General features: G+C 43.8%; 1 protein-coding gene across 1 annotated transcript; it reads left to right on the forward strand.

Moving 5' to 3' along the window:
• The first annotated feature begins 1,352 nt into the window (after window positions 1-1,352).
• LOC119800948 (alcohol dehydrogenase 1-like) lies at window positions 1,353-16,430 on the forward strand. Its single transcript, XM_038311335.1, has 9 exons — window positions 1,353-1,385; window positions 3,589-3,690; window positions 7,089-7,227; window positions 9,059-9,146; window positions 9,279-9,498; window positions 10,153-10,413; window positions 11,780-11,915; window positions 13,381-13,519; window positions 16,048-16,430. Exons 1-9 carry the CDS (start codon window positions 1,368-1,370, stop codon window positions 16,070-16,072), a joined length of 1,128 nt encoding a protein of 375 aa, XP_038167263.1. The 5' UTR covers window positions 1,353-1,367; the 3' UTR covers window positions 16,073-16,430.
• The last annotated feature ends 6,949 nt before the right edge of the window (window positions 16,431-23,379 follow it).

The following is a 23,379-nucleotide window of genomic DNA, read 5'->3' on the forward strand; positions in this document are numbered from 1 at the left end:
TCTTTCTGAAGTATTAAAAAATACAAAGGTGCACAAGTAAAACATAAACTTATGACTAGGGTATAAAGATTGCCGTAGCTCTGGGGTAATACCTGTTTGCACAAATAAAGCTTGCCTGAAGATCAGAGGGCAAAGCTAGCCACTAGCTACCCATAGAGGTCTGGAGGTCCGAACAGACAGACAGGAAGTGATAGGACCGGGTGGAGAGAAGAAATGAGGTCTGAGGAAAGAGGAACTCTTTTCGACTTGGAAGCTGAGAGGTAAGGCCGTCGTGGGTTTGTTCCTTTGCCTATCTAATCTCTCAGCATTTTCCCCAATATCTGACTCCAGGCTTTTATTATTAAGACCTATTAGGACACGTGCTACACAGCTCCCTACTTAGAGACCTGTGACTGCAGACATCCGTCTCACTCCTGCTCCCAGCAAATGTCTCCCACCTTACAGCAGCTCCACACCGTGAGGTTGATAGGCCCTCAACAGACAAATGGCTCCATGGGGCTCATCGCAGTCGGTCCCCATGTGTGTGGACAGATGTGAATTGGAGGCAGATAAAGCCAGCAGCCAGAGCTTGCCAGCCGTCAGGGTACCACTTCCCGATCTTTTGACTTGTGTTCACTCATTCAGCCAAGGCAGAGAAGCCTACAGAGTCAGGCCAGACTCACAAACTTTGAACATCTTCCTCCTTCCCATCATCAGCATGACCTATTTATTTCACTTCGCCCTGACTGGCAGCCCCTATCTTGAATACCCACCCATCCCTCGCTCTTATGTAAGTTCTATCTCTGTGACCATTCTCTTACCTGTGTGAGACTCTTCCCTGATGCTTCATCTTGAGCATCTTTAGCATCCCTCAGTGTCACAATGCATTCCTCAGGTTTTAAATTGTCATTTATGTGAGTGCTTGTACTTTCTCATTCCTCTGGCTGCAAGCACCCCAGTCTTAAGCCTGTCTTTATCGCTCGCTTAGCAATAGCAGCTAGAATAATTGCTCCTCCAGAGTGCTGTTGACTAATTGGCAGGTGCTGTCTGGCTTGTTCTTCACTACCTGTTTTTCTGCAGTACCTCTTAGCCTTTCACCCCACCCCACCTCTTCTTCAAGCTATTATCTCCCAGTCAGCATCTCGGTTATCAATCTCCTCCCTAGAGATTATCCTTTCCTGGTCTTTCGTATTCCTTTCAATCCTTTGTTTACACACATATTTTCAACCCATCGCCCTTCTGTTAGTCTCCATGTTAATAGTGTAATTACTTTTTTAATAACTGTCAGCTTCATGAACCCTATAAATACTTGGCCCGGGCTGTGAACTGCACAATCAAACGTTACTCTGATATACCCAAAGGAGGCGAGCGAAACCAGAGAAGCCACCATGGACACTGCAGGAAAGGTGAGTGGGTTGCTCCATGACGCCCTATAGCCCCTTCACTGCCATAGAGCAGGTGCGTGTTTAAAAGCAATTTGAAATTTAGAATTTGTGTTCTCTGATCAGATTATTAACAAATTTGAATGACAGTAGCACCCAAAGTATCTCAAGATGTGGAGAGTCTTCTAGCACTGTCTGGAGAATGAATTTCTGACAAGTTGACATAGGATAATTTGCTAATACTGTAGCAAAAGCTTTGAAATTTGTCTGTCATTTCATCCGGACATGTGTGAGACTGTCGAGCTATCTGCTGTGCCACGGAGGTCCCTCGGACTGGAAATTGATCCCAGTGAAAACTGCGTGTTCTTACAAGCAGGTTAATAGCATCATGGTAAAGAGTGTGGATGGAAACAGCATATGTGGCGTATTAGAGAGCTGCAGCTATAATGTATTAGTGAGTCTTAAGTGGTCTGTTGCCCATCCTGTTACATGGAACAGCAGGCTGTGACCCAGACTGTCAACACGCAGTGCAAGCACAGAGCATCAAAAGAACTTATTCTACATCATTAGCAGTGGAGAGCTAGATGTTAAGCTCCGCAAGCTTCCTCCCTAAGGGAGTAAGCATTTGTCTGTGTACCTTAGTGTTTCGTGTTCTCTGTATATTGCTTTTGAAATAAGGAATTTTTTCCCTAAAAGCTATTTTTGCCAAAAGTTTTTAGTGGAAAACAAATTTATTCTAATTACGTTGTTCATAGACAAAAGTAGTATTTTCTATACCTTTAGTTGAAAGCGCTTGTGACCCATGTCCTTTTTCTTTGTAATATTAAAATCGGTATTATCTCTTCCACTGGAGATTAAATTCCTTTCAATAGATTTTTCTTCACTTACAATGACCAATGCAGAAATCATACCTACAAATGGAACACATTTCAAGTTATACAGACTAGTATCACCAGGTGTTAAGTCTAAAGTTAAGCTAGTCCACTCATTGAGGAAGGAGCTCTTGTAAGAATACACAGAAAGATACTCAAGTCAACAGAAACAGCCTCTAAAGAGAAGCCTGGGAAAATAATTTGTTGTGCAACCACAGACGACTCATTTCGATGCTAGCTTCACACTACACAAAGGAATAATCTTCAGCTAAATGTGAGTTAAGTGTTTGAGAAGCAAACTGGAAAAGTATCAAAGAGAGGATAAGAAACAGTTGTTACTATACAAAGAATTTTCAGACTCTGGAAATGGGATAAATTACAAAGGAAAAGATTTTCATAAACAAACATCACAAAACATGCGCATCATTTCATACAAAATTGATATGATATAAACAGCAGAGGAAAAACTTGCAAGATGAGCTAAGAGACGGCAAGTACTCCTTGGGTGTTTAAAGAACTCATTTGCGTTTAGCTAAAGAAATAAGATGCCAATAGGTCTGTAAATACAAGGGAAAGCCCTTCCACAGCTACCAGATCATGGCAGATACCCATACTGCCACCCTGAAAACATACCAATGAAGACAGTGGGTTTCTGCCTGGGCAATATTTTGTTACTGATACAGCCAATGCGAAGTATAATGGAATATATGATAGCAAAGGTAATTTATTGTTTTGGAGAGTGGGTCAAGTGATTAAATCTTCCTGTAAAGAGATTTGGAAATGAACTTAGCACTAACAATGACTCTCTTTCCCGAGAAATTTTCACTTAAGGAAACACACCAACCAAGAAAAAAAATTATGACGAAATGTATTCATAATATACTTTGTAAGAGGAGAAACAATTGAACACTCCTATAGCTAGGTAATTATTAAGAAAATTAAGATATACCCACATAAAGTGGTCATTTCAAACCAGGACAATGAAGTTCTTCAAAGTCAAGAGAAATGCTGAGAAACATGTCAGTGGTAAAGGTTCACTAGACAGTGACTGTCTCGGAAGAAGAGAGGAAGAAGAGCAAGGAGAAGGGAAAAAAAAGGAGGCAAAGTTCCTCATATGGAATGATCTTAACTATTTTAAAATTATTAAGATTTTATAAGCAAAATATATTTTGAAAAGTTGTAAGAAAATTTGCTAAATTCTTGGAGGTTTATGCTTGGGATGCAGGTGACTTGTTTATATTTATTTATTTTTGGCTTTTTCCCTATGATTTTTATACTTTTACAAATAACAGCAAGTGTAATCAGAAAAAAAAAGGAATTTATTGGTAAATGCCATTTTATTTTGTGCCCATTAGACAATCACGTGCCGGGCAGCCATTGCCTGGAAAGAAAAGTCTCCTCTTAAAATTGAAGAAGTGCAGGTTGAGCCACCAAAATCTGGAGAAGTTCGCATTAAGGTAAGTTTAAGCTGGCCAGCCTTTACTTTTGAGGATGAAAGAAAATGATACTACACTTCAGAAAATAAATGTAGGGGCTGAAGAGATGGCTCAGCAGTTAGGAGCACGGGCTGCTTTTCCAGAGGACCCAGGTTCTATTCTCAGCACTCAAGATTAGTGGCTCATAACTGCCTGTAACTCCAATTCCAAGGGATTTCAGTCTGTCTCTCTGCCTTCACAGGCAGCTATGTTCACACGCACATAGCCCCAGACGGATACACATGCACACACATAATTAAAACTAAAAATAGGGATTTTAAAATTCTAAAAAAAAATGTTGAGAGAAAAAGGAGAATTAAAAAAGACAGATGAGGAATGAAAGGCAAAACAGAAAAACAAGGAACTCACACTCGGTAAGTTACAGACAAGAAGTCCAAGGATGTGTGTCCTATGAGACTGGCTCCAGCTCCTACCCAGGGTTCCAAAGGTGAATGCTTCTCGGGAGCAAAGGAGATGAAAAGGATTTCCATTAGAACCTCACACAGACAGGCTAGTGCTCTTCATTTTACCTGCTCTTTATTGTTCTGATTCTGCTCTAATAATCCTATCCTCCTTCAAACTTCTCCATGCTGCTGCTGCTGCTGCTGCTGCTGCTGCTGCTGCTGCTTCTTCTTCTTCTTCTTCTTCTTCTTCTTCTTCTTCTTCTTCTTCTTCTTCTTCTTCTTCTTCTTCTTCTTCTTCTTCTTCTTCTTCTTCTTCTTTCTCTTCTTCTACTGGAGCCTTGAAGCATAAGGAGCTGAGTTGCTCACCATGGCAACAGAAAGGTCCAAGGCCATAGGCGCAAAGCCTCGACCATACAAGGGGATGCACAGTGCTCAGTGACAACTTTGAAACTCAGATCCATTGTTAGTGGACTGGCAAGAGAAGAATTGGCATGCTTTTTCTTAGTAGCCTTGGCTAGACACCTGTGACTCTGACCTTGTGTAAGCTGTAAAGTTTTCATTTTAGAAAATGCCTTGAGTCTAGTTGATTTTTTTTCTGAGATGAAAATGAGCTAATTATGTGTAGTTAGTAAGCAGGGATTTAGGTTTCTGTAATCATCATGGGACAATAGACCTAGTTATGAAGCATGTCCCAGTATATATTATATATCTCAAAACTATATAGCTAAATGAAAAGTCATCCATTTGACCATTCACAGATATGTGTGACCATAAGACGGAGATGCAATCGTAAGATTACATGCACACATTACATGACAACGCACAGCAATAGGGAAATTCATAGCTGTTATTGCACAAGTGAAATTACGGAAGAAAGCCACAGTTTTCAGAGGAAGCCGTAATTGTGTCATGGCCTGTGACAGCTCCTGACAATGATGTGCTGAGAGTTTGAGCAAATGGAAAGGTGACAGAAGCGTAGCCATGGACAGGGCTCAATCATTGTTCTGGCCATATGTTCTCTGGAAACAATGTTCCCTTCCTTCTCACACACCCAGAGAGCTGTCACTGCTGATTGTGTGTTGCGCCACCATCTACAACGCTTCTGAGTTGATTGGTCACCGCTCTTGGGCTACTATGCTCCGTACTCATAAAGACTATACCCTAGGTCAGACCTGCAGACGACTCCACTAAGCTGCTGACTACAGTGGCTAGAAATCAGCATCATCACATTGAGCCCTTGATAAAATCAAAGTCAGAGATTGGATATGCCCACTGTGGTGGATGAGTCCCTGCCCTCCTAGCTTATTTGATGAACCATAGCTACAGATAATCCCATATTCTCTTTTGCTATACACAACAAAGGAATAAGAGCCTAAAGCTCCCATCTATAAAAAGCATGTGTAGCCTTTGGTAGCATCAAGAAGCCATTGTAACACAGTGAGGACCCACTTGCTGCATTCAGACGTGGCTCTTCCTGGTGTTCTTGCCGCTTCTTCTGCCACAGATGATAAAAACACATAGACTGCTTTTCTGTACTCTTCTGGGATCCAGAATCCATAGGCCTTTGTGTATGTGATGTCTCATTTGGAAAGTTTAATGTAGATGGGTTGGTCCAACCACAGGCAAGAAATCTCAAATAATTATCTAAGAAGATTTTATGCTTCCCAATAACAGTTAAATCTTGCAATATTAGTTTATTTAGCTTAATCTTATTTTACAATATTATCACCTCTCCCCCCCAACCCCATGTGTGTGTGTGTGTCTGTCTTTCCTTGGAGACAGACAAGATTCCACTATGTAGCCCTATCTGGCCTGGAATTCTCTCTGTGGACAAGGCTGGCGTTGAGCTTATAAAGATCTATCTGCCTTTGCCTCCTTGATGCTAAAGATGCTCTAGCTATCTTGGAACTCACTCTTGTAGATCAGGCTGACCTCCAACTCACAGAGATCCACCTGCTCCCAAGCACTAACAGTAAAGGTGTGCACCACCGTGCAAGTTTTAAAATTTTGAAAATTGATTTACCCAAAGCATTGCACTTCACAATATTGGACCTGAAATTTTGTCTCTCTTGATAGTGATGCTATTGTTAATATTTCCAAAAACGAAAACAAAACCATTTTGTTTCAGAACTCCTCATTTCATAGGTTATATGGACTAGGTTTCAAAAGACAAGTTTATTATGAGGAGTGAACATGAAGCTATGTGACATTGGATAAATCATTCTAGACTCTGGGCCTCCCTTCCCGACCATTCCTAAATTGGTAGGGAGACCCTCTGTGTTCCTCTCATTAGATATAATTTAAAAAGCAATAATAAAACAACAGCAGGCAGTCCAGAGATACAGCTTATTGGGAGAAAGAGCTTGAGACCATGACCAGGCCTGAAGGTTGCGGGGCCGTGGGGGAGGGGTAGCGTTAGACAGAAATGATGCCATGGATGGACGGAGACTGACGGGAAAACAAGAGCGCTAGGAAAAGACAGAGAGCAACCATTGGGGGGGTGGCGGGGAGCCCTGAGATGCCTCATAGAGGGCAGTGTGGAGTGCTCCCCAAGCTAAGGCCCCTGAGACAGCTCTGCACCAATCCCCAGAACAAAGGATACACCTAACTTATGTAAGTTTTGGAGTGAGGGGGCTGACGGGAAGTTTTATAGCACGAGATTTGATTCAGCATGGTGGACAGGACAGAGACGGAAGGACCAAGTTCTCTGCACAGAGCTGTCAAGCAGCGACACAGACTGACTCCTCTGTCACAGCAGGAAGCACAGGGAGGGGCAGCGGTGGGGGGGGGGGTCTGGCCTTTCCAAAGGGATCTCTCTTTAAAGGGCAGGTTGTTGTCCTAACACATGAGTGTTGCTTTAGGGATCAAGTGAGATCATTCGTATCAAACAAAACACAACCGAACACTCAGTCTAAAAGAGGGAGGAAAAAAAAAATCATAAACCAGTTGTCCTTTGGTCCCTTAATTTCTATGCAGATGGCTTCTACAGGGATCTGTGGTACCGATGACCACGTGCTGAAAGGAGACCTCTCGATGAAGTTTCCTTTGATCCCGGGTCATGAGGGAGCAGGAATTGTGGAGTCTGTCGGCGATGGGGTTTGCTCTGTGAAACCAGGTAGGAAATGGGAAACAGTATTCTTTGGGAGCAGCACACCGGGACTCCGGCTACACTGTTAGCTTACTCAGCAGAAAAACAAGTTGGGTTTGACTCTCTAGATTCTTCTCACTGATGACATGTCACGTTATCGAATGAAGCCAGTAATCCAAAGGGCCCCATCACTGGCTCCTCTTTTCTCTCACATAAAGGGTATGGAGAACAGCTCCCGAGGCAGCCAGATAAAGGCTGATATAAGAGCAGAGAGCCTCCAAACTGGGTGGAAGGCCCCTGGGCTTTAGAACCACTTATGTTTTGATCCCAAAATGTTTTAGAATGGTGCCCATTCCAAAGTTGGAGTCTTTGGCAAAGGAATGAATGTTTTAACAAACCAGAATGTACTGCTCGAAAGGTCATGACAGACGGGATGATGGTTTCCTTTCAATGAATCGTCCCCAGTTGCATCCTAAATGACCTTGACATCGTTGTTATTCTTAGCATGCCTCAGACGATCACAGGGAATGAGCAATCGCTCATAGATTCTGGTAATTTAGAAACCCCGTAGTTTGGAACCCGCTGCATAAAGACACTTGAGAAAGTACATAGCAAGGCCAACCATGGTCATCATGAGTGTATTCACGTGTACAGCAATTGTAAGATGCCTGCTGTGGACCAAGTAAGAGGCACAGAAGTAAGGAGTTGAATATGCACCTCCCAGAATATAGTATAAATAAGAGAGTTTACAGCCTACCTCCTCTTTAGCTGCAAAGATTCTGCGGGGAATCTTGGGGAGATGACAATGAGCGTCTGAAGGAAAAGGATAGTTAGAACTTTTTCTGGATCTAAGATCTAATATCTGGAAAAATTTTACAGTCAGTAAAGGTAAGGTGTGTCTTATCTAAGTTTAAAGCCATTTTTAAACGCTGTCTTAAGGAGTTTCCCTATACAATAAGTATTTGTAGAGGCCACTACAGAGACAACAGGGTAGACCTGGCCGAGTCTTCAGGAGTCTGTGATGACTGCATAGGTCAACCTTCTCCCAAGCCCTACCCTGTCTGTCACTCTAAACCTCGGGGCGAGAGCTGAGCCAAGACCCAAACGTCATCAAGATTCTCTCCAGAGCTCTTTTGTAGTAATTGTTTCAGAAAGAACGTGGAGGAGAAAGAACATTTTTCTCTGAAGTTGACACGTCTTAGAATTGATCAGCAGTAAACGGGTGCCAGAGGCCCGCAGAGTGTCAGTGTGAGAGTAAGCCATGCAGAATCCAGAGAGAGCGTTGACATTGTCGGGCTACCATAAACAGGCTTTTGTGTGTAGCTTTGGTGGTCCTAGAACTAGCTCTGTAGACCAGGCTGGCCCCAAACTCACAACCTATCTCTGCCTCCCAAGTGCTGGGATTAAAGCCCGTGCTGCCACTGCCCACAAGGGGTTACATTTTTTAAAATGAAAAACAAAAGAATTAACTAGATGACTTCAAGGTCCCTTCCTGGGTCTGTTGTTCTATTTTCTAAGTAGGGAAAGGTGGTCCTACAATTTTCTACCTGGCAGGTAATGTCTCGTCGTTACCTAAATGGTGAAACCCAGACTGAGAGGTTTCTGAGGAATACCAAGGTTAGGTTTCTGTTTACCAGACACAAACCCAGTAAGAATCCAGGCTGGGTTAGGCCCAAGCGGTCACCTCAGGACAGGGAAGATGAGATTTGAAACCATGTAAAAAAGACTTGTGCTTGGAAACAACTGGCTGCTGCCATCTGTCCACGGCGTGTTTTCAAGAGAGCCGATAAGATTTATTGTATTTTTATTACATGAGTAATTTCAGGTTTATTGATTTATCTTTCCCTCCTCCCTACAGGAGATAAAGTACTCACTCTCATTGTTCCACAGTGTGGAGAATGTGATGCCTGCTTGCACCGCCTAGGAAACTTCTGTGACAAGCAAGAGTTAGTAGATCTGTTTCTTGCCTTTTATCCAATTGCTCACATTGTATGCGCCCAATGGTGACCTCGTCTCTCTTTTCAACTCCTAATGTCTGTGTCTGTTCGTGGGTGTCTGTCTCCATCACTGTGGCACAGTATTCTCCCGTGTTCTGGGGTGATGATGGACGGAACCTCGAGGTTTTCCTTCCGAGGACAGACGGTTTATCATTCCTTCCGCACGAGCACATTCACCGAGTACACTGTTGTGCCCGAGTTCGCTGTGGTAAAAATTGACGACGAGGCTCCGTTGGATAAAGTTTGTCTCATAAGCTGTGGCGTCCCTACAGGTTATGGGGCTGCTGTTAACTCAGCCAAGGTGAGCGAGGCATTTGTTGTTAGTTCGCAAAGCGGGCCCGAAATGGCATTGCCTACTTCTGTGTCCTGAAATGACCGCCTGGGCCTAACCCAGCCTGGATTCTTACTGGGTTTGGATCTGGTAAACAGAAACCTAACTTGGTATTCCTCAGGAACCTCTTGGTCTGGGTTTCTGTCATCCGGAAATCAACCACTGTCCTTCCCCGCCCCCAACAGCAAAGTCCCTTGTCCCTGATTAACCCAAACAGCCCGCCGCCCGACAGTCCAAAGTCCCCAGGCTAACTCCCAGCTGTTCCGGTCCCCACCCACCTCCTGGGCCAACTAGTGGGATAAAACTGATAAGGCCCAGCAAGTTGTTTTTCTTTACTCTCCCAGGCAACCCCGGCAGTTTGTTCCCCAACAAACTTCTCTCTACCCAGGGAATGGTCTAGTTCCGTGGTTTGACTGCACCTCGCTTACATTTATGTCTTATCAATATGTCATGGGGAGAGAGGGGATCAAAACTAGACCTGATCTGTCCACATGATCCAAGTAGTATACCACAGCTTCCAAAAGCAAACTAGTTTCGTTTGTTTGTTTTTACTTCCTGATTTATTTTCTTAGCTCCTGTGCCCAGCTTTGAAAACTAATAATGGCACAATGTGTGAATCTACAGGTCACCCCTGGCTCCACCTGCGTGGTTTTTGGACTTGGAGGGGTCGGCTCAGCCATTGTCATGGGCTGCAAAGCTTCTGGTGCTTCTAGAATTATCGGGGTTGACATCAATGAGGAGAAGTTTCCCCGGGCAAGAGCCCTGGGTGTTACTGATTGTCTCAACCCTACAAAGCTCAAGAAGCCTGTCCAGGACGTGGTGATGGAAATGACTGGTGTCGGTGCTGACTTTGCCTTTGAGGCCATCGGAAAGATTGAAACCATGGTGTGTTTACGGGGCACAGTGAGGGGGCTGCATAAGAGGCATAATCTGCAAATATGCTCTTCCGGAAATATGTTTTAGGCCTGTGTGCCCCCAGTGAAAAATGGAATATAGATTCACTCTACAGTCTTAGTTTATGAAATAAAGACAATATAGAAAAGAGATCTAAAGTTACGGTATACAGAACTGAGATATGCAAAGAGCCATGAGCTCAGTAATTCACTTTTCTCAATTCTAGTTATTTATATCTAAATAAGAAAATGATCAGAATCACATATATTTATCTGTGGCTTCTAAAAGAACTTGAGAAACTGTTTGTCAAACTCCTATCATTAGGAAAAAAATCTATCTGCTGGCACAAAGAAATCCAATCAGGCCAGATTAAGCCAAATTAAATGCCTGGGTTTATTAGCGGCATGCTCCCGGGTGGCTGGGAGAACATGACAAGGAAAAGACACAGAAAAGACACACACACTTGCACGCATGCACACACACATGCACACAAACCCAAAACCACACGCGTTTCTCTTTTTGGCGCGAGCTTAAATATCCTGTGGGGTCAGCTCTTGGCAGGCTAGGAACTGGAGTCTGGAAGTGGAGTCTGACCCAAGGCAACTTCCAGGCCAGGGGCTTCCAATCACCTATACCTCCATGTGTCAACCTCTATGGCTACAAGGATTAGTGACCTAGCTGGCATCCTCCTGGGTCATACAGTTTAGAGAAGGTGTGCATGTACGCATTACATGGATGTGTGTCTAACACCTTGGTCAAAGGCCAAAGGATGTGAGCGTAAAGAGGAAGGTGACAGAAAAGAGGCCGATAAGGTAAAATCTGAGGGGAAAGGAAAGAAAGGAAAAGGAAAGAAAGCAAAAAAGATAAGAAAATGTGTGTTTATGAATCCCTGGAAAATTCATTTTTTAAATGAAGGTTCCCCCGGTTACATCTGTGTTTACTATGTTCTGTTCTGATTGGCTCTAGTACAGATCAATTGAACAGTAAAGCATAGCAAGTGAAAAGTTAGACATATAGAATGTGTGGCCCTTACGGCAGTGATAGTTTTTATTGAACATACCATTTATTCTCGTAGGCCGGTGTTGTGGTCAGGGGGTTTTAAGGATGATAAATCGGTCTGTAACTCAGAACCACCCTACAAGGAAACTTAGTCAGCCCGGAGGTTAAAGTGCCTGCCTGAGTCATGTAGGTGGCTGGCTCTCTGAGGAGATGCAAACACGACCCTGGTGTCGAGGTTGAATTTGAAGTTGCATCTAACAAGAGAAGTCCAGAGCTCAAGGGTATCCTGGATCCCTTCTCCTTGTGGGAGTTGGTATTAATGCATGGGTGTGCCTGTGACTGTCGCTGTCCTTCTCAGCTCGCTGCTTGGAACTCCTGCAACAACAGCTATGGGGTCTGTCTGATCGTCGGGGTGGCTCCAGAAAGAGCACAGCTGTGCCTTCAGGCAGTCTCGATTGTGTCCGGAAAAACCCTGAAGGGCGTGTGTCTGGGAGGTAGGTGGAAGGATGTGGTCGCTTAGGTCCTCCTCTGAGGGGACCAGACATCTAGAGTAATGTGTCCAAGGACTCCTCCTGAAACGAGAATAGCGTTCTTCGAATTGCCTTTTTTCTTAATCTGGGGGAGGGTGTATTATCATGTATGCATGTGTATGTATTCATATGAGTGCACGGGTTCACGTATGTACATGCATGTGTGTGGGTATTTGATATCAGGTACTTCCTCTGTCCTGCTCACTTTTTGGCACAGAGCTCCTCCCTACAGCTGGAGCTCACCAGCCAGACAAAACTAGCTGACCAGTGAGTTCCAGGAATCCTCCTGCCTCCACTTTCCTAGAGCTAAGGTTACATGTGCAAACTACCATTCCTGACTGTTTACCCTGGGTGCTAGGGACCTGAACTCATGGAAAGTCTTTACCAACCAAGCCATATTCCCAACCACCAAATTAATTTTAATTAGTTAAATAAAATAATGGAGTCATTGAGGATTATAATTTTCCTCTGATAAAAAAGATTTTTGTTGCAATTAGAGTAATTTCATTAACTTTGGTTCTGCATCGATGGATTCAGTTTATTGTGCTACCAGTAATGCCTAGTGTCTTAAGTGTCATGATATGCACTAAACTGGTATTTTGGCCATGTGTTTCTGTCTTCCCCAAAAATCTGTATTTCTGAGCAATATTGGTTAGCTGACTTAAAAAAAAATCAACACTTCCATTTCTATCCATTCATCTAGGAGTGAGAGTTCATGTTATCTCCATGCATGTGGATACAGAGGGTTCCTGTGACATCTCCATGCATGTGGATACAGAGAGTTTACATGCCATCTCCATGCATGTGAACAAAGACAGTTTCCACAGCACATCTATGTATGTAGATAGAGAAGACGCCCACAGATGCAAGAGGAAATTGTTTGGCAATGGTAATCCCAGAATATGGCTTGATAAGGTGAAGAGATTATTTTTCAACTCAGTAATATGAATATTGACCGAGATATTACTTAAAGGATGACCAGATAACAGAACTATCTATAGAAACCACATTAGCAGCAGCTGTCAGTGGAGAAACAAATGATTTCTCCTTTATTTTTCAATGATAATTTTTCAGAGAGTATCTTACCCATCTCTCATGACTCACTTCATTTTTTTAACTCTTTTGATTGACTAATCTTATTTTTACTACATTTATTTTACTATTATTTGTGTGTTGGGATGTGTGACTGTGTATGTGAATGCATGTGTATGTGTGTGTAGTGTGTGTGTGTGTGTGTGTGTGTGTGTGTGTGTGTGTGTGCGCGCGCGCGCGCCCATGAGGAGCTCAGAGGATGGCTTATCAGAACTGATGACTTACCTTCTGGGGCCCAGAGATCTAATTCAGGCTGTTAGGTCCCTACAGCAAGTGAGCCATCCCACCAGCCTGGTTAGTCTTGGGTCAGATTATTAATAGCCATTTTGTTTTGCAGATTATAAGACCAAAGACTGTACTCCCCAGCTAGTAACTGACTATCTCCAAAACAAGATTAACATAGATCCACTAGTGACTCATCAGCTGCCTTTTAAAGAACTCCACAAAGCCATGAAACTGTATTACAAAGGAAAAACGTGAGTTTTTGCTTGATGCTCTCCTATATTCTGATAACTCATGGAGGAAATGACGACTTGGGTGTTTCTAAGTGGTTTTGTTAAAGGCACAGGGAGGGCTCCTTGGACCTTTGGTATCTTTTATACACATCTCCCTGTTTCCTGATGTCATCAACATAGGAAAAGCTTTACCTGCAGCCTCTCTTTGGGGAAAGTCTACTCCATCCATTTGAGAAAGAGTGAAGAATTCAGCACAACACAAATTCACATTGGGCAATAGTGTTTATTTGTCTGGTTAGCAAAATTTTCTGAAACAATTGAATTGAATCTCTGGAGTCAGCAACCCTAAGTTCAAGGAATGTGTTTAGACCCCTGCCAAAGACAAAATTCCATGTGTAATAGTTTAACGGTGAAAGGTAACCTTGGCAGATTGGAACCAAAGGGCACCACAAAGCCACACACCACACAACAGAGCTCACATGGGAAGTTTATTGGAGAGTGGGGTGCAGAGGTGGAAGGAAGAAAGAGAGGGGTTGAGAAGGGCTTGCTTTTTCTAAGGGGATCTAGTGCACATAGGGAGCCTGCTCTACTCGCTGGCTGCGTCGGTCACGGGGTCACATTTTGGCTGTTGCTGCTGACTTGTCTGCTAGGTTCCCAAGGGCAGGCCTGTGTAAATGCTTGAATGCCAACACCTTGTACATCTTTTCTGAATAATGGAACCCATGTGTTAGCAAGATTTTAGGGATGCACCATTTACTCCGCAAGCACTAATTTGTTCACATGTTCTTGAAATGCTCGGGAGTTGGTGGAGGACTGTGGCTGTGTGTGATCAATTTCCTGGGGACTTCTATCACACACACACACACACACACACACACACCCCTATGCACCTATGTCCTGGATAAGTCCCACGGAAGACCACCATCCACGTATGCAATCAGCAAGAATGTTAATTATTCTAGCATGCTGGGGCCTGCCATCCCACACAAAGGCAAGATGACAAAGACCACCCCCACCCCACCCCCCACGCAAGAGGGCCAAGAGGGCTCCTTTTAAGCACAGCCGAGGGGAGGGCCTAAGGCAGGTCATTTTGAAAATGATTGGCTTGAGTAAGTGGCAATCATATTAGTGCATTCTAATTGGCCAGGGCTGGTCAGGGCTACAGTTTTCCCTTTTGGGGCAAGCCTGGACAAGTTCCTGACTTTGTCCTTGAGCAGCTGTGGAAGCTGGCTGGCCTGGCACATACTGATTGTGGGGGCTGGCTCAGGACTGGTACTGCATATACAAGGCCTCCTCGTCCTTGCTTTAAGGTGTTGGAGATTGATTGTCCTTGGTGGCTCTTCCCCAGAAGCTGCTTGCTCAGTCGTAGGAAACTGAAACTGATCTCCGAGAGAAGGCCAAAGCAGCCTATTATGGCATCAGCTTGGTCCTCTCGACCTACTCACCCCAGAAAGGGAACCCACAATAGGCCAAAGTAACGATTACATCAGAGTCCAACTCAGTTAGCCACTGAGTTCTTATTGGGGTCACTAGCAGGTGTAATGGGGTATTCACAGGAACAGGGATGACTAAAGAAACTGCTTCACAGAAAAGCTCCCTCCACCCCCCAGCATGGGTGATGATTCACAAAGGCTGAGCCCTTGGAGCTCTCTGCACGACTTACAGACAAGCAGCTCAACAGATGCCAGGGACCTCTCTGCAGCTGGACTGTTTAGAATCTCCTCTTGAGTGGCTTACCTCGTCCATGGCCCTGGGGGGTGACTATAAATCTTGCAAGCTTCTGCTTTCCCAGACTGGGAAGTTTGTGTACCTCCTGCCTTTCTCCCTCCTGGAGCAAATGCTTGACTTTGGAGACAGCTGCCCTGCAATTGACTTCCAGGACTGCTACAAAGGTTGGAGATTCAGTGTAGAGCTTGAAACAAATGCAAAGACACGTCTACGAATGTGCTTTTCTCGGTTCACTTTGAAGCAAGTCTCCAGTCCGTATTCTTTCCCCCACTCTGCCTGCACACTTTGCTTGCTAAATAATTTTTATATGAAAACCTTCACATTTTTGCCCTCTTCTTTCTGGGAAAATTTCACCGTGTATGTCAACCCATTTAAGTCTAGAACAAAGCTCCAGGGAAGCTCATCTGACAGTTTTAAATGATGATTGTATGTGGGGGAAGGCATCTAGCAGGCAGTGGACATACTGCAAGAGGAGAGGAACCAGAGAAAGTCATCTTTTTCTTTCTGGTCCAGATGTTAGTCTAGATGCTACAGCAGCAGGATGTTACTGGGAAGCTGCACCTGAGGTCCTGGGGTCTTTTATGGTTGTGCAGTCATAGGAAACTACGCATGGAGAGGATGCCTTTCCTTTCTGTATGACACTGGATTCCAATCCAGACCCCATTCAGATGCCGATTGTTATTTAGGTGAATTAGAGCAAAGAAGAAATGCAGAGGGGAACAGTTGGGCATTGAGCATACTTAGGGTACCACGCACGATCACTGTGTCATAGTCAGTGCTTCCAGGGTATATCGTGATCACAATTTTTTCTTATGTTTCAGCATCCGCTGTGTTCTACTCTTCTGAGATCTCAATGCTGAAAGTGCAAGAGCATCCCGAATGGCTTTCCTTCCTTTCCTGTTTCAACTCTGATTATCCCCAAGCTGCTGGAAGAGACGGTGCATCAGTGGCAGGAAGACAGTGTAGCCGTGCATCGTGAAACGAGGGCCTCTTGACCCTCGTTTATTATTACTGATTATAAAAATAAGTTGGAAGAACTGGTGTGCAGCTCACACTGTGACCTTAAAAAGAGAAGTGATTGCATTTGATTTGTGATAGTATTGATCATGTCCACAACCCATGTAATCACTGCCATAAGTTCATGAAAGCTGTCTCTATGTTCACATGTTCCAGATGCCTTCGTATGTGTAGATTTCTCTGTGTCTTCCACACCACTCTCGAGCTGACATAATGATCCTTCTGCTTTCCCAACATGCTGTGGTGAAGTCCTCAATGAAAACCGCCCTCAGATGCAGCGAGCCATTTTCTGTCCCTCGGGATTTGTGTCAACCATTGTTCTTATTCATGAAGTAGTAAGGTGTGGCTCCTAGCTGCATGTTTGGAAAATTTTACAACTTAGAACCCAGGGAGAAGGAGGAGCTTCCCAGAGAAGCTTGGTCGCATCCCTAGCACCCCACCCCCTAATTCCACCAAGCATTTTCTCTTCCACAACCTTAGTGTAGTCTTCTCATTTACAGCTGAGAGACAGAGGAGAGGGAACAAGGCTTAGCTCTTCTTATTCTCGACTATTCCCTCATGCTTTATACTCTTACCTTTGGGTTTTGAAACATGAGGAAAATTCTTTCGAATTCTCCTTCACTCTGTTCTGATCCTGCTAGTGTTTAACTGGAATCCACCACTTCATAGAGAAAGGGGATTCTGCATGCTACCGCACTCTTAAGTTGCATTGTTTCTCTGTTTCTAAACTTTAAAACTTAGTCTAAAAATTACTAAAATGATCTTTCAAAAGAGGCATCTAAATGTGTTCCTAATTTTGTACCTGGGCTTAGATTTTTCTAATCAATTTTTTTAAAGCTGGTGACAAATCTGATTGAATAATAGTGGGGAAAATGTTGGTGATGTAAAACAAATATGTATGGAAGATATTATGTATTCTATAAAAATGGTAATAGATGAATACCTTAATATGTAAAGAATGTTTACAAATTAATAAATATATGATAAATATCCCAGTAGAAAATTAACTGCTTCAGAAACAAGTATCTTGCCAAATAAAAAATACTAAATAATGGTCTAGTGAGATGATTTAGTGGGTAAACGTGATTGCTGGGAAAGTCTAGCAACATGAGTTCTGTCTCTGGGACCCATGTAAAGATGGGAAAAATAATCTGAGTCGACCAAGTTGGCTCTGCCCCTACTCCACATGCTGTGGCAGAAGCACATGCACACATACTGAGTGCTCAAACACATATACACAAAAACATTGTTTTGGAAAAGAAAAGGGAATGCTGAATAAAGTAATGAGAAGATTTCTCATATCATCAGGTTGTCAAAACATAAAACAAATGTCAACGTGTAGGACAAACATTAGAGGATGCAGTCACAATGAGCTGGGAATGTCAAGATGCTTGTGGAACATGCCGTCACACCATGACCTAGTCTAAAGTCTCCATGAGATCTCAGCAGAGTAGAAACTGCTCTGGCAGTGAGCGAGGACTTAGAGCGTTCTCTCAGAGTGGAAGAACCCATGCAAATGTTGAGAGACAGGAGACGGCATGTTCAAACTTACTGTAGCCTGCAGAGAACAAGCAGAATGGCTCTGGGTGAGACTAAAGAGATAAGCAGCTAGACACCATGGTCTTATGGACCGCTTTCTTCGAACACTTATAGAAACAGATTGTATCACTTAAAATTAGAAACAGCCAAGATGTCCAGTTGTTGTTATTGCTGGGACAATGATTTTCCCTTAAATCATGGTATGTGGGACAACTTCTTCAAGTGATGAAATATGTATTACTAAGCTTAGAAATGAACCGCAACCCTAAGCGAGTTCACAAATGCACATGCCTATTGTGTCTTTTTGGTGTAGAGAAGTAAACAAATAAATCTAGGAGTCTTCGCACTGAAATGATTAACTGTGGTTATGTTATAGTAAAATTACGCTCGTCGTAAAGGGAAATTGAGGTGTTTTAAAAATACCTTGATTGGAAATGTTACAGCAATACTGACTCATCCAGTCAGCATCTATCATACGAACCCCTTGGCAATACCTCTCAGATCATCCAGATAGACGCCGTCAAAGACTGACTCCAAGACGGTGAATGGTGTTACAAATTGAACAATTAATTGCTTATGTGACTCAGTTGGTTAGAGGTGCAAAACATTAACAAACGAGACAGGTGAGTGAGGAAAGAAAAATATCTGAAGAGAATAAAATTTGGGGACAATGAAAAGGACTCACACATTGTTGGGGGGTGGGCAAACCAATCAGCAAGCAGTTAGCGAAGAAGTCGGTGAGAATAGTATGCCTTTACTGGCTTGGGCTGCCACTCCTTAGAAGGTTTTGTTGGGTGGAGCTCAACTTCTCAAATATTTTAAGATCCAGATCCGGGAGATACACATGAGAACGTCGGGGTGTCTTTGAGAGCAAGGGAGCCTTTCTCGGTTCCTGTGCTTTGTTTGGGGGCCTAAGGCCCTGGAAATTCAGGCCACCTCAAGTTAGCAGCTTTTAGATTCTTGTCTCTTGAATTCAAAGAATGAAACTTATGGACCACAGAAGGTAAGTTTGAGGGGGGGGGGCTATTTTTGTTACAGAAAGCTAAAGAGAAAGAAGAAAGTGGAACCCGTACCACAGGAGTCCCGGGAGTGGGATGCCATTGAGGGCCACTGCGTTCAAGTTAGTAAGACTTTTCTGAATGAAGGATAGAAGAGGGGGAGAGAAGCTAATTCAAGGTGCCCCCCTTTTAGCCATAGCCTCAGTACGGTTTCCAGGAAACAGTGCTTCCTTGGGGGTAGATATGGGACAAACAGACATCCCCTTTCTGAAACTCCAGCTTTTGGCCATGGCAGAACCAGAGACATTTTGGCTGAAACATATCTGGCCTCTTTCAAGGACCAGGATGCTGATATACCCGAGAACATTTTTGAGTTTTAGCCAAGAAAGAAAACTGTCCACTCTTCAGGAATGAATGCCTTTACCCTAAATCTGCCTGGCTAATTGCTGGTGACCTCCTGTTCTCAACATTTCATTCCTCCCATCCCCAGAAGACACAACCCTAACCGCTACTAGGAAATTGGGGTGAAAATCAATGTTATTTCTACAAGTCAGAGGGGTGCTGTTGGGCAAGGGTATTGGCATACCCCTCTAGTGGGTCTATCTAAAAGGCCCGCCCAAAGTGCTTCTATGGCTTTATTTGTAGAACTGTTAGATAAAGGGGGGCAGGAAGGAATCTTGAACTCCTGGATAGGTGATAGGGGAAACAATAAATTCGAGAGGAGTCTGGGGGTGCAGAGTGGTTCCTGTGGTCCCCTTCTACTGGCTGAAGGATTTCTTGCAGATGTTCAGGAATTAGAGGGTGACTAATGGAGCCCACAGAGACGGAGCCAGAAGGCCACAGTCCCTTGAGTGTGGACTGAGTGCATCTAATAGGAGACGAAGTTAAAGCAGCAGTTCAGTCCACAAGGCCCGAAGATAAACAGGACGACTGTTGGCACAGCTCACCTGTAGAGCCGCCCACCAGTGGCATGGTGCTGTCTGTCACAGATCTTGCAGATCTTGGAAAGCAGATAAACATTAACAGAATTACCAGGAATACACAGATACCCAGAATTCACGGTGGAATCTATCTCAAGCCATGGGCTGCTGGGCTATCTCAAGCCATGCCTCTCGTGTCATCTGAACTTCAGAATTAATTAATGGAGGACACTGTAAAGGGGAAAGGAACTTAATTCACAAAAGTATGTTTTGGGTAATGTACCCAAGATGCTAACATGTGTGTTCTTGCATAAATTTTTGATGTCTTCTGACTCAAAAGAGAGTGTTATAGGATAACCCAAATTCTTTATTTTTCATCAGTACGCAGGTCTCTGTTTGCTTTTGTTTTGTTTTGTTTTGTTTTCCAAATATTTGCACTGAAAGAGTTGCCTTTTATCAGTCTGTCCCTGCCACCAGCCTTGGTCAAAGGGATAAGTTCCCAACCAAAAGCCTACAGTCACGCCACTTCAATGAATATCCTGTTTGCCTTTCAAATGCCCCATAATGATCTCAAATTCAGCTCTCACCGGGTGATAATTACACACATAAAAAGTTAATGAATCTATAAATTAAGTGACTAGCCCACAGATCTTTTTCTTCTTACTTGGGGCAGAGAGTGAGGTCCAGAAAGCCTTACACACAAAGACTGCAAAACTAGCTGTTAGGGAAAAATCACAAAAATCCAATCAAAACAGATTAAACCAAATTAAAATGCCCGTGTTTTATTAAATGCAGTGCTCTCGGGCGGCCAAGAGCATGGCATGGGAGAGAGAAAACCGGGGAGCACATGGAAAACCCAGGACCACGTGTTCCTTCTCTGTGTACCCACTTAAATACCCTGTGGGAGTGGTCCTGACCCTCCCCCGGGGGAGGGGTCAGGACCTGGCATGCTGGGATTTGGAGCAGACCAATGCAAATCCCAGGCCAGGGGGTGCTGGGATGGATGCCAGGGACTGGGGCAACACTCCCAACTTAACACTAGCCCATAAGAAATGCCTTAAACCGAGCACAAAGAGGAAGGCCCGAAATCTCCAGCTAATGGCAACTAAACTTGGCTGGAGCCATTGGAGCCACTGAAGCAGGAGCATAGGAGCTCCACAGTATGGACCTGGGTGGCGATTTAAAACGCTAATGAGGAATGAGCTACAAGATGCCACAGTTAGAACAAGCAGACAAAAGCCCAGTTATGCAAACAAGAGCTTAGGCATGTGAAAAAAAAAAAAACCTTCCATTTGTGCAGCAGAGTGTTGCTTTTTGCTCTGACCTCTTTCTCCTCTGGAAATGTATGTTTTCTTTATAAGTTCCCATTTCTGCTTCTATCCACAGGTCACTGTTCAGTTCCTTGTTCTAGGACACAAGAACTTAAAACCTCTTCGAGGCGCCCATGGAACCCCAATAGCTGCCCCCGTCAGTTGGTGAACCAGAAAGAAGGTTAGGATTTATGTTTCTAGTCTCTAAAGCTTTCTGTCTTTCTGGGATGCCTGAGAGTAACTACTCCAAATTGTGAACAAGGTCAGGCTGTTAGGGGAATGACCTTTGGAGACTCCGGTGACCAGATAATCCTGTCCTGCACTGAGATCAAGTAACGAACCAGATGCAAGAAAACAGTCTTGCATCAAAAAGCTCACTGTAAAATCTCACACCCATCCACATGCTGCAGCAGGTCCCGGGAAAGACTCCCAACCTCAACGGGGCAAGGAATGCATTCCTTTTTGCTCTTTTTCCTAAGTGTCTGCCTTCCTCGGCAGCTCCTCCCTCTCTTCCTTTTTTCCTCTCTTCCTTTACCTTCTGCTTTCCCCAATGACGCTCATAAGGGTGACAGACTTGGGCACTAAGAAGGAAGGGGCTCTTTGGATTCTCAAGGGTCCAGGCTTCAGCCAGAAGAACCAAGTGTCACACAGGGATCTGGATGACTTGGCTTCAACAGTGGCACCACAGCTGCAAGTCCAGGGCAGTCCCAGCTCCTGGCTCTGCCATCCACTGCCTCCTTCAGGCGTGTCCCTGTTGTGGAGACCACTCAGCTCTCCCCATTCTCAGAACTCCACCCTGGCTTTGCTGGAGACCTCCCCGCCATCTGTTTTTTGGTTTCTGTGTCCTTTCTGCTCATTTAATAGACATTCCATTCCTGAGGACATAGACTGAGTCTGCCAGTTAGCAAGACATTCCTTCCAACACGAGGCTCAAGAAAAATAAAAGAACCTGAACATTTGTTCTTTTTGCCCGTTCAGGTGTCTGGGAAAAGACCAGAGCTGTTGGTACAGGACATTTTTAGGGCCTCATGAGAGAGGCCTTCTAAGGTGATAGAGAGAGAGAGATAGAGAGGGGGGGGGAGAGGGAGAGGGAGAGGGAGAGGGAGAAAGACATGAGATGAGATAGAGAGAGAGAGATAGAGATAGATAGAGATAGATAGAGATAGAGATAGAGATAGAGATAGAGATAGAGATAGAGACAGAGATAGAGATAGAGAGGTGGTATTCTAGGCAATAGTCTCAGAGATACCCATTGCAGGGACTTGTTTCCCAGTCATGGGACATAATTCCTAAAGAAACAGCACCCGCGTATCTCATCCTCCTGTGAACTGTGCTCAGCTCTCCAGAGACACCCAAAGCATGATGGACTTAGGGGATGCCCCACACGCCAGGTCTTCTGAAGGCCTCTGTGCATGAATCAGAAGCCATCTTCTGCTCCCCAGAGGCCCTCGGGTTCTTGTCAGGCCCAGGGAAATTCAACCCCAAGAACTAGACCCCAAGAACTAGAATATGTATGACTATGAGAAAAGGGTGTGAATCCTGTAACCCACCCTGCCCCATAGAGGCTGGGCAGTGAGAGGTTTGGTCAAAGGATGAAAGAACCTATATTTGGTCTGGCCTATTCATTACCCTAAGGGAAGTGGGGTATGAGAGGAAGTTAGAAGATATACAAGTGGATAATTTACTGAGAACCCCATAATTTTCCAAGAGTACAGGCGCCTTTAGAATAGGAGCTTGGTATTACAACACCCCAATAGGAACCAATAGATGATTGAGAGCCACCCCCAGAGATAAGATCAAAGAAGTTACACAACATTGGGATAGAAACCCTGCCCTAGTTAACAGGCTAGTTAAGGCCATCACATTTTAAGATGGTCTTAGCTGGCATCACGGGCATTTAGCTCTTAAACAGGGAAAGAAGAGAGTCTGAGCAGCAAGTTTCACCTCCGATACATACATAAACACATACATGAACATACATATATATATAGTATATGTAAATTTCATATATATATTATATATTGCTTTGTCTAGGGTCTTTCTTACATCTCAAAGATACACATATATAAACTTTTACTTTCTTTTGCTGGAAAGGATTTAAAATTTCTTTTAAATCATATTTTATGTATTACAATACAAATTCCATATTTAACACTATATCAGAATAATTTACAGTCTTTTAAACAGGAAAAAGAGTGTAATTTCTTTTTATTTGCTTAAAAGATATTCTCTAATGCATAAGTTCTTATCTAATGTAACTGTGTCATGTGTGAGAAACAAGTGGCTCCCATTAGGAGGAACCAACTCAGAATTATTTGTGAACTGCAGACTGGCAATGTCCTAACAATGCCTGACATAGAACCCCTCTT

The sequence above is a fragment of the Arvicola amphibius genome, chromosome 14 (genome assembly GCF_903992535.2).
Source record: "Arvicola amphibius chromosome 14, mArvAmp1.2, whole genome shotgun sequence".
Classification (NCBI taxonomy): domain Eukaryota; kingdom Metazoa; phylum Chordata; class Mammalia; order Rodentia; family Cricetidae; genus Arvicola; species Arvicola amphibius.

What these genes read in the sequence shown, in the direction of transcription:
- LOC119800948 (XM_038311335.1), top strand. An exon ending in AACTTCTGTGACAAGCAAGA is followed by an intron (nt 9,147 to 9,278) that starts GTTAGTAGATCT and finishes ACTGTGGCACAG; the next exon opens with TATTCTCCCGTGTTCTGGGG. An exon ending in CTGCTGTTAACTCAGCCAAG is followed by an intron (nt 9,499 to 10,152) that starts GTGAGCGAGGCA and finishes GTGAATCTACAG; the next exon opens with GTCACCCCTGGCTCCACCTG.